The sequence below is a fragment of the Lycium barbarum genome, chromosome 1, assembly GCF_019175385.1.
Source record: "Lycium barbarum isolate Lr01 chromosome 1, ASM1917538v2, whole genome shotgun sequence".
Classification (NCBI taxonomy): Eukaryota; Viridiplantae; Streptophyta; class Magnoliopsida; order Solanales; family Solanaceae; genus Lycium; species Lycium barbarum.
In genome coordinates, this window is record NC_083337.1 from 165,586,726 (window position 1) to 165,597,410 (window position 10,685).

At 35.9% G+C, this 10,685-nt stretch overlaps 2 protein-coding genes across 2 annotated transcripts; both read right to left on the bottom strand.

Annotated features, from left to right (window-relative positions):
• Positions 1–2,107: 2,107 nt before the first annotated feature.
• Positions 2,108–4,414, bottom strand: LOC132605127 (vicilin-like seed storage protein At2g28490). Its single transcript, XM_060318383.1, has 5 exons — positions 4,083–4,414; positions 3,717–3,898; positions 3,528–3,608; positions 3,030–3,425; positions 2,108–2,884 (listed from the first exon to the last, which is right to left on the bottom strand). Exons 1-5 carry the CDS (start codon positions 4,390–4,392, stop codon positions 2,405–2,407), a joined length of 1,449 nt encoding a protein of 482 aa, XP_060174366.1. The 5' UTR covers positions 4,393–4,414; the 3' UTR covers positions 2,108–2,404.
• A 3,804-nt stretch (positions 4,415–8,218) lies between these two features.
• On the bottom strand, positions 8,219–10,468 carry LOC132626300 (vicilin-like seed storage protein At2g28490). The gene is made up of 5 exons (XM_060341125.1): positions 10,078–10,468; positions 9,682–9,866; positions 9,498–9,572; positions 9,032–9,427; positions 8,219–8,840 (listed from the first exon to the last, which is right to left on the bottom strand). Exons 1-5 carry the CDS (start codon positions 10,406–10,408, stop codon positions 8,430–8,432), a joined length of 1,398 nt encoding a protein of 465 aa, XP_060197108.1. The 5' UTR covers positions 10,409–10,468; the 3' UTR covers positions 8,219–8,429.
• Between the last annotated feature and the right edge of the window lie 217 nt (positions 10,469–10,685).

Genomic DNA, 10,685 nt, shown 5'->3' on the forward strand with positions numbered 1-10,685 from the left:
CGTTTTGTAGACTTCAGTTGTTATTGTTGACTTATTTAATTTGATAGAATTTCATATTCTTAGAATAATTTATTATTATTATTAGTATTATTTATGCCTTGCAATAGTACTTGAGATATATTGTCTAAGTTCATTATTTTTAGGGAAAAGTGTTCAAAACACATTCAAACTATGGTCAAAGTTGCCATAACACACCTGAACTTTGCGGGGGTCCTATGACCCCCCCCTAGACTTATTTTTTGTGTATTTTGTACGCCTTTATATGGTGACCTGTACAAGCGATTGTATCTACTCTCTTTGAGCGCGTAAGATTCCATATAAAAGTGTATATAATACACAAAAAATAAGTCTAGGGGGGGGGTCATAGGACCCCCGCAAAGTTCAGGTGTGTTATGGCAACTTTGGCAAAATCTGGGCAGCAAATTACTGTTCATCTTCTTCATAGAGAATTGGACTGAAATTTGATCCTAATGCACTTCAAATCTCAAACAAACATCACCAAATTTCATATTCGAATTCCTCTCGACGTTCCGGTTCTTTTGATATATCACCCACTCAAAATGGAGCTCATTTGCAGCAACCCGAAAATTCGAGTTCGAAGCTTCAAGCTTTGTTCATGACAGTCATGGAGTCGTTCAGTTCTTCTTCACGTTCCAGACGTCTTCTAAGCTCGAGTTCAGCTTCAAACAATCAGCAACCAAGAATTTTATTCATCAAATCCGGAATTTGAAGACCCAGATCTGACAACTTCAAGTTGAAACTTGACGTCCCTAATGGAGTTTTTGTTTACTGGTTCTACTATCTTAATCCACTATTATTAATCATGTTTTCAATGTCGACAATGTCACAAATGCTATATAATATCGAAAAAGACCCGTTTGATTTGGTCGTTACAATGGAGTTTTTTTGTGTTTGAAATTTTGGAAAGTGGAGAAATGAAAAATACCCAATTGAAGAATAATTAAATCTTTTAAACTCAACACAAAGGAAAGCAAAAGGCACAAATTCTTGAACAGGCACAAACTCAACACAAAAGGCACAAAGCAAAAAGCATGATAATTGAAAGAAAAATTAGCTCTAACGATTGGAAAAAAATTTTGGTCATTATAAGTGCACTTATAACGACCGGATTCATCTCCCTTCGTTAAGAAGTGGTCGCTAAAAATCAAATTTCTTGTAGTGGAGCGCGTGCATACACTCAAACGAGTTTGGGTGACTTTGTCCATTCGAAAGCGTAGATAATACACAAAAAATAAGTCCAGGGGGGTCATAGGACCCCCGCAAAGTTCAGGTGTGTTATGGCAACTTTGGTCATAGTTTGATTGTGTTTTGAACCCTTTTTCCTTATTTTTATGTATTAATGATGAATAATATCCTAAACTTTAGTATTATATGCAGTAGTTATGATTAATTGAATCCTAAATAAATAAATTTAATTATTAAGTTTAATTTTTAAGATATATTTTAAAATAAATTATAACTGTCATGTCATTAAATATGTACCGAAAATTATATTTTCGGCTAAAATGACTATGGAGGCCAATCCAAAGTTGAGTGACTATAGAAGTCACTTACCTAAATATTTTCAAAAGCTGATGAAATAGGAGCGCATTCTTCCAAGATTGATTCAAACACATTCTTGCTAACCGCCCTTACTCTGAAAAGGGCTTATTCTATTTGCCATTTGAGGAAAGAGAAGATTAAAGCAAGAGAACATCACCGGTGCACGAAGGTCTTTTAGGATTACGTTAGTGTTAAGCGACAAAACAGAAAGTATCATAGTACGTCGTCCTTCTCTGAAATGGAACTTTTGAGTGACTTTTGAAACGCAAAATAGAGTTGAGTTACTATGACGGCCAATTACCTAAAGTTGAGTATCATGTAAGCTTCTAACTCTAAGATTTTCTTTTATTAAGAAGTTAACAAATGCATGAGAAGCTAGTTGCAGTGCAACATCTCAAATACAGTGATCCAATGGAGCGTCAATATTCTTTTCTCTATTGTAAATTTGTAATGGCGCGACTGTGCAAATTTATTTCCCAATGTAGAGTTTACATACCATTTTGTAATCTAGAACTGAAATCTATAATACTAAAACTCTTAAGATATCAATTCTTTCAGTTAATCTCAATTATCATGTTCAAGATACCAACCAGAGGCACCAAGTGAAACTCTAAAGTTTCTAATTAGTGGAGTTTGAGCCATCGATGGAACACGAATAAAAAAAGAATCCGTCTTATTCAAAACTCAAATGTCATGACGTCTTGCGTCCGATGACCAAGGAAATAAATCCCAAAAAAAAAAAAAGACCAAAAAAGAACTAAATAGCGCCAAGATTGGCTTCTAGCTTTCATACCAAAACTCGACTAGCCTAAGGACTAGCATTTCCGCTAAACTAATTAAACTAAACAAAACCCATGAACATGTCATTGCCTAAGCTCCCGATAATCCTTTCCAACTTGGCCATCTCCTTCCTTTCTGGCTCTGTAATTGTCTTGTCACGAGGAGAAGATGATGATGATGGCAAGATGACTTGTTCATGTTGAGCATTGGCAATCCTTTTAAGCCTTTTCTCACCTATTCCAAATGCAGCTGCAAATTCTGGCCCTCTCAAGCTCTGCATCAATGAGTTCTTACCCACCAAGAACTGTTGATGGTTCCTTCTTGCTGATGTAGTGAAGCCGAAGAACTCAAATGGGCCATTTGTTGAAGCAATTTGGCAGAAGGGGAAGTACCGTGGCACCCAAAAAACGTCTCCTTCTCGTACTCTCGCGTTCATGGCTAAAGTCCCATTTGGATACACAATTTGGATCCTGCCAGTCCCTTTCAATACTATTCCATACTCTATTGCTGTTGGGTTAACATGAGGTGCCACCATGGATCCCTACATTATCAAAGAAAAACATATAAAACAGGTAATTAAGAGGATTTTAAGTTCATGGGTGCGAAGTAAAATAAAAGGAAATAGACTTTTTTCTCTCAAAAAGAAAGAGATAACTCCATGATTTTGAATATGTGAGGGTCATTACCGGGGATAGATTGACAAGATAAACGCCATTTCCGGATTGTTTTAGAGGAGAATAATCAGACTCATCCACCTTCTTGCTCCATCCATAGTCGTTCTTGAAATTGGGCTTCTTGTTGTAGAGATTGTATGTTGATGGAGCTTTATGATTCGCTCTATCGACAACATCTTCTCTGTTCAACAAGTTAAACAAAAATTTCCTCAATGACCATGTTGATTCATCCTCTTTTGGGCTAGCTGCATCCCCAAAATTTACAACCATCTTCATGTGAGCTAGTCTTTGGTGGGGTTCTTGGGCTACAAATTTAGTCCAAATGTTGGTGTGATGAGAACCGGATAAATGCACGATTGGCCCTGATGATTGCCTGGTTAAAAACGTGCTTAGTTCTTCTGTTGAGACCTGGCATTTTACATAATCTTGACTCGGTTAGTTTTTCCCACTTATGAAGTCTTTTCCACTGCTAAAGGTAGCAGAAAAAGCTAAGTCCCCTAGAATACTCACATTAAGAGCAGTTGATAATGTGGTATGATCGAATCCAGCAAGAATGGATGTAGGATAAGTTCCACCACCAATGAAGAAAGACTGCAAAATATTGTACAAGTTGCAAAGTTTTGGAAGAAAATTAGGAAAATAAACCTAAGACAAGAAATGGATTAAAAGACCAATTTTTGAGAAATTAGCTTTGGATACCTGGAAAGCATTCCATCCCATGGATTCTGAGGTAATATCAATACTACAAATTATGCGAAGTCTTTGATCAACTCTATTCTCCAAATAGAAAGCTGATCCAGCAGGAATTGTGTAAACATCTCCATGCTTCAATTTCCTTTCTACTAATCCATCCCTATATATGTGTCCAACTCTTGCTTCCCCTGTATTCATTGGCTCATTAAAGGAAAGGATTTAACTTTTTATGCTATTCTTGTTATCTTGTATTTCAACATGCCATAGCAGATAATCTGTCTTATTATTTTTTAAGTTACCTATCTTGATAAAACTTATACATGGACGTTTTACTGTTAAAAAATTGAGTTAAAGAGAGAAGATGAATTTTACCATGGTGAACAAAGAGGACAAGATCGGAATCAAGGTACTGAGGGATGAAGAGACTATTTGGTTCCATGGAGATGAAACCAATATGCATTGGACTATGTAAAAACGAACCCCTTCGATAGCCACCCTTCACCAATCTCATAGACCCTGCATCAGTTTTCACAACACTGTGCAAGTGGCGCAGTAAGAACCATTTTTCTCCTTGAGTCTTTTGCTCACTTTCTTCCTCTTCATCTATATAACCACTAACAGAGGCCACTAGCGCAGAGAAAAGCACCAGCAATAGAAGCAGGAGTGTTCTTCTCTTTCCCATTTCAACTCGTAATAAAGAAGTAAGTTTTCTTTAATCAGTTTTGGTTCAATGGTGACTTAGGTGCATAGTCTAGCTATTTATATAGAGGCAATGGTGAGATTTGAGGGAGATGATGTCAACCGTGCATGAATTTTAGGCTTTTCTTGGTGTGCTATAAACATTGAGATCCTAAAAAATATATGTTGAACAAAAAAATAATTTACCGAAGCTTGTATACAGAACCAAATGATGTAGCGAAATATCAATTTGATGACCACTTCAAAGGCTACTCTAGCGCAACAAAATAATGGACTTAAAAGTTTATATGTATAGTAGAGTAATTTTTACACTTTTATTACCTTTAAGCAATCAACATTTACTATAAGCAATTCACAATAAACTTGTAATGCCTTGTACTAACAATATAATTTTGTTTGCAATATCACCTACTTAAAAGCCAATTAATGTGACTGTCAATCGTAATTGTAGATTGATCTCGTAAAACGGGACGAAAGAAAGTTGTCCTAATTAAGTTCTAACCCATTATTTAAATTAATTATTTTCACGATTAGCATATCTAAGTTATATTTATGACAAAATACCCTGAAAAGGAGGAGGAAAAAATACACTTGTGACCTGAATGTCCTTTTCATGGCCCTATATTGTTTCTATGCCAGCATAGATTGATCGGAGCCATGAGTACAAGTAAACAAAAACTGGCTGGGGTTGGAGTACATCGATGTGACAAGCTGGATTTTCTTTGGGGAAAAAAATCTAAGATTGGTGTTGTGTCATTTTCCAGCCCAGAAACTTCCCGACAAATTGTATTTTTAGGACAATTGACCCATAGTTTAATTCTATAGTGAGACAAAAAATAATTTTGTGATCTGAGAAAAATATTTTTATGGATTTACTGATACTGGGGTCTGGGATGGCAACTGAGGGGGAATTTAATTAAATGACCCTCTACAAAATATAAAAGATCACCTCTGTGTTATTTCAGAATGATCCATGTATACAAAGGGTAATATAACTCTATTCATTTTCTAAAGACCCCTTTAACTAATTTCCTCGAGGGGGGATTAGGGCGAGGCAGGGCACATGAGCAAATAAAAAATGGAGGAAATTAGTTAAAACGGGTCTTTACAAAATGAAAGAGTTGTATGACCCGTTAATTGTAGGGGAAGGGACACAAATGGCCGATCAGCCCAAACTTATCCCACCCAATGGCCTAACTTTGTACAAATCCAAATTATAGCCACCAAAATAATTCCAGCTGTTAGCCACTTTTCCTTCTTTTTTTGCCTTCTCTATTTTTCTTCTTCCTCTTCCACCTTCTTCTCCATCTTCTCCTCCTCTTTCCTCTTCCACATTCTTCTCCAATTTTATTTGATGCCTTGAGAGGACGCCTTTCAATTTTATTTGATACAAATTACTTTTACAAGAAAATGTTTACCTCATCAAAGATCAAAACTGGCAAATGATAAACCAAAAGTAATATCTAGAGCCATGTTGCTCCAAATTTTAAATAAGCAGATTGAAGAATGCAAATAAAATAGTATAAAATAAACAAAAGGAAGAATGAGTAAAATATATGAACAAGTGCAAAGGATAAAAAACCAATAGTTCATAAGGGAGCACGTACGAAAGGACACATATGATTATCGTTTTTTGTGAGTTGCAGGTTGCGAAAATGGAAGAGGATTCATATGAAGAAGCCATTGCAGGACTGAAAAAGCTTTGATATATAGAAACTGTATCATATGTGTATATAATATGTATCCATGCTGTATATGTATATAAAATATATCATATGTATAGAAACTGTATCATATGTGTATATAATATGTATCCCTGTTGTATATGTATATAAAATGTATCATATGTATATAAACTGTATCATTCTTGTATAGAAAGTGTATATATAATTCCAAGATGTGTATATAAACTGTATCAGTCTTGTATAGAAAGTGTATCATACGTATAAAAAATGTATTACAGAAACTGTATCATTGTGGTATATAATATATACCACTATTGTATATGTTAAAAATAAATATCATATCATTATTGTATAATATTTGTTTAATAAATGTATAATTAACGTATAATTTATATATAATAAATGTATGATTAATTACAGCATATGTATATAAAATGTATAATTCTTGTATATAAAGTGTACATATAATTCCAACATATGTATATATGTTGTAGCAGCCCTTTAGTGGCGACAATTTTTTTTTCTAAGCGCCTGGGCTGTTGGGCCGGCCGACCTTGACATTATTTTGGGCCAACCAGATACCTAGTGGGATTAAGCCCAGACAGTGGTTAAATGTGGAATTAGTTTGGATGAGTTCCTTAATTGTATACATGAACAATTCTGAAATAACAAAAATGGGTCTGTTATATTTTGTGTAGAAGGTCATTTAATCAATTCAGCCCGGCAGTGCAGAATTAAATTTTTGAAAATTTATAATAGGGCATGGCGGTCGGACAAAATAGGATTGACCCGTTTATGTTTTTGTTTTTCCTCAGTTTGAATCACGAGTCTCCAAAACTGTCCAAGAAAATCCAAATTTACTTCCAGTCAATTCCCACCCAAATCACTTTCTTGACGAAAATTCTTGGATTCTCCACGTTCTTCTCAATTCGAAGGTACAAAGTTTTGATTTTCTTTTTCTTTTCCTACTTGAGTTAGTACTCTCCATGTTATATTGGTCAGTACAACTTGTATAATTTGATTCTAAGGAATTCTTTCCGTATGTTCTGTTAGAAAGTTCCAATGTTTTGCAATTTAGAGCTAAAGGTTAGAACTGTATGTGATTCTAGTTCCATTTTAAAGTACCAAACGATAAAAAAAATTAAAAAAAATCAAAAGAAGTTACAAATAAATCCATGCAGCAAAGTGAAAAATAAACAGGAGAAAGATAACATAAACGGGGCTTACCACTACGTCAAAAGAGGTTTTTGGTGGCTATATATTTTCCTAACTATTGTCACCAAAACATTTACCAGCAATTGATTAATGCCATTAGATCCAATTATCCAAGGTCGCTAAAGCTTTTAGCGGCATTTATTGTTAGGGCTAAAGTTTGGTATTGCCGGTAATAATTGATTCTAGAATATAATTAGCGACAATTAAGTTATTGCCGCAAATTAATTGCCGCTAAAAGCATATTTTGTTGTAGTGATACCGGGATAGGGCAGGGTTCAGGGCGGGTCGAAATCTTAGCAGGCCAAGGCTTGATCCGCCCTATTGCCATCCCTACCGATACATAAGCAAAGTATAGTGACCAAGGGTGAAATTGACCCCGAGACCAGCGAGTATTATCACCATGTTGGATGCTCTTTGTGCCACTAGAGTATAGAAATGTTACAATCTAATCTCTGAAATACCTACTATTATGTTAAATTTACTCACAGAGTAGGCCTTAGGCTTTTAATGAGGACAATTTTGAAATGATGTAGGATTTAGTGTTGTAAGCAAATGTACAAGAGCTGCACTTCAACATTACGAATAAAATTGAGCTTGAACAATCATTTTTTGCTCCAAGGTTTAATGGTGGAAAGTAGTTTTACCAGTATAAAGTTTATACTTGTGCGCTGTTCTCAAGAAATGATCATGTGCCTGAAACTGAAATTGGCCGTGATGAAAACAATAGTCAATTTTTCTTCAATAAATAGGCTCTAACATTTAGGACTTATGTTTTTATACGAGGAGTAGTTTCTTTCATAGCATTGGTCCACGAGTCGCTTTTCTGCAGATTCTTATATCCTTTGAATTAATTTCAGTTACCCAACAAGTACCAACCACATAACAGCTGAAATATCACATTTTGTTAATGGAGTTCAAACGACAAATAGACTCATGTCAAAAAAAGCAATCCGTCTTATTCACAACTCAAAAGGACAATGAGTCTTGCATTATACAATATGACGAAGGAAATCCAAATCGAATGAAAGGAAAACAGAAAAGAAAAACGAAGTTCCAAAACTGGTGTTGAGCTCCTGCCATAACTCAACTAGACCAACTACGTACTAGAATTTTCACTAAACTAATAAAAACCCATGTTCATCCTCAGAGGAGAATCCGACGATGATGATGGCAAGATGACTTGTTCACGTTGAGCATTCGCAATCCTCTTAAGCCTTTTCTCACCAATTCCAAATGCAGCAGCAAATTCTGGACCTCTCAAGCTCTGCATCAATGAGTTCTTACCAACCAAGAACTGTGGATGGTTCCTCCTTGCTGATGTAGTGAAGCCGAAGAACTCAAATGGGCCATTTGTTGAAGCAATTTGGCAGAAAGGGAAGTACCGGGGCACCCAAAAAACGTCCCCTTCTTGTACTCTAGCATTCATGGCCAATGTCCCATTTGGATACACAATTTGGATCCTACCAGTCCCTTTCAGCACTATTCCATACTCTATTGCAGTTGGATTGACATGAGGTGCCATCAGGGATCCCTAAATTAACCAAGAAACATAGATAAAACATGTAAGCAAGAAAAGAAACATATACTAATAAGTTACAATGCATGGACCAAATCAACTCAGATTTGCCTTCACATGAGGAGATATGAGACTACTGGACCAAGGGTCACCACTTGTATGAGGCAAGTTTACAATATTTAAGTCAGTAAGTGCAGATCATTTACCGGGGATAGATTGACAAGATAAACACCATTGCCAGACTGTTTTAGAGGAGAATAATCAGATTCATCCAACTTCTTGCTCCATCCATAGTCATTCTTGAAATCGGGTTTCCTGTCGTAGAGATTGTATGTGGATGGAGCTTTGTGATTCACTCTCTTGACAACGTCTTCCCTGTTTAATAGAGTAAACAAAAATTTCCTAAATGAACATGCTGACTCCTCCTCTTTGGGGCTAGATCCTTCCTCGAAATTCACTATCCTCTTCAAGTGAGCTAGTTTCAGGTGGGGTTCTTGAGCCAAGAATTTGGACCAAATGTTTGTGAGATGAGATCCAGACAGATGCACGATTGGCCCGAAAGTTTTCCTGGTCAAGAACGCACTTAATTCTGCTGTTGAGACCTGTCGTTTATATAATCGTCATCCACTGACAAATTTAGTAAGAACATGTAAATTCCCTTGAAATACTCACATTAAAAGCAGTTGATAATGTGGTATGATCGAATCCAGCAAGAATGGATGCAGGACCACCACCAATGAAGAATGACTGAAAATAATTACACGAGTTACTGCAAAGTTTGGGAAGAAAAAGGACTATAAACCAAAGACAAGAAATGTATTAAATGACCAACTTTTGAGAAATTAGCTTTGGATACCTGGAAAGCATTCCATCCCATGGATTCTGAGGTAATATCAATACTACAAATTATCTGAAGTCTTAGATTTTCAACTCTATTCTCCAAATAGAAAGCTGATCCAGCAGGAATTGTGTACACATCTCCATGCTTCAATTTCCTTTCTGCTAATTGATCCCTATAGATGTGTCCAACTCTTGCTTCCCCTGTATTCGTTTCATAAAAACTGAATATTCTGGCTCAAAGGAAAGGATTTAACTTTATGCTATCCATATACTTCAAAATATTTAGCAGATAATCTATCTTATCATTTTCCACATTACTGATCCCACTTTTAATGAATGATATACATTTAAACATAGAAGTTAAACTCTTCACAAAATCTACTGAAAGAGAGAGAAGATGAAGTTTAATTACCCTGGTGAACAAAGAGGACAAGATCAGAATCAAGGTACTGAGGGATGAAGAGGCTATTAGGTTCCATAGAGATGAAACCAATATGCATTGGACTATGCAAAAAAGAACCCCTTCGATAGCCACCCTTCACCAATCTCATAGACCCCGCATCAGTCTTCACAACATTGTGCAAGTGACGTAGCAAGAACCATTTTTCTCCTTGAGTCTTTTGCTCACTTTCTTCCTCTCCTCTTTCACTCCTTCTCCTTTCATCTTCGTAGCCACTAACAGAGGCCACTAGTGCTGAGAAAAGTACCAGCACTAGAAGCATCAGTGTCCTTATCTTTCCCATTTCAACTAATTGTAATAAAGAAGAATGTTTTCTAAGTTTAGTTTGGTACAATGGAGAGTGAAGGACCGATAGTTGTCTATATAGAGGGAATTATGAGATTTTGAGGGGAGTTGTTGTCAATCATGCAAGATTTGTAGGCTTTTCTTGTGTACTTAACGTTTAGATCCTGAAAAATATTCGTTGACCCAACAAAAAATCATTTGGTGAAGTTTGTATACAGAACCAAATGATGTAGCGAAAATTGCAATTTTCATGACCACTTCAAAGGGCTACTCTA

Bases quoted from the DNA above. Each gene is read 5' to 3' on its own strand.
- LOC132605127 (XM_060318383.1), bottom strand. From the start codon at position 4,392: ATGGGAAAGAGAAGAACACTCCTGCTTCTATTGCTGGTGCTTTTCTCT. The intron at 3,899-4,082 runs GTAAAATTCATC...CAATGAATACAG, and splicing joins TGTCCTCTTTGTTCACCATG to GGGAAGCAAGAGTTGGACAC. The intron at 3,609-3,716 runs GTATCCAAAGCT...AATATTTTGCAG, and splicing joins TGGGATGGAATGCTTTCCAG to TCTTTCTTCATTGGTGGTGG.
- LOC132626300 (XM_060341125.1), bottom strand. From the start codon at position 10,408: ATGGGAAAGATAAGGACACTGATGCTTCTAGTGCTGGTACTTTTCTCA. The intron at 9,867-10,077 runs GTAATTAAACTT...AAACGAATACAG, and splicing joins TGTCCTCTTTGTTCACCAGG to GGGAAGCAAGAGTTGGACAC. The intron at 9,573-9,681 runs GTATCCAAAGCT...AATTATTTTCAG, and splicing joins TGGGATGGAATGCTTTCCAG to TCATTCTTCATTGGTGGTGG.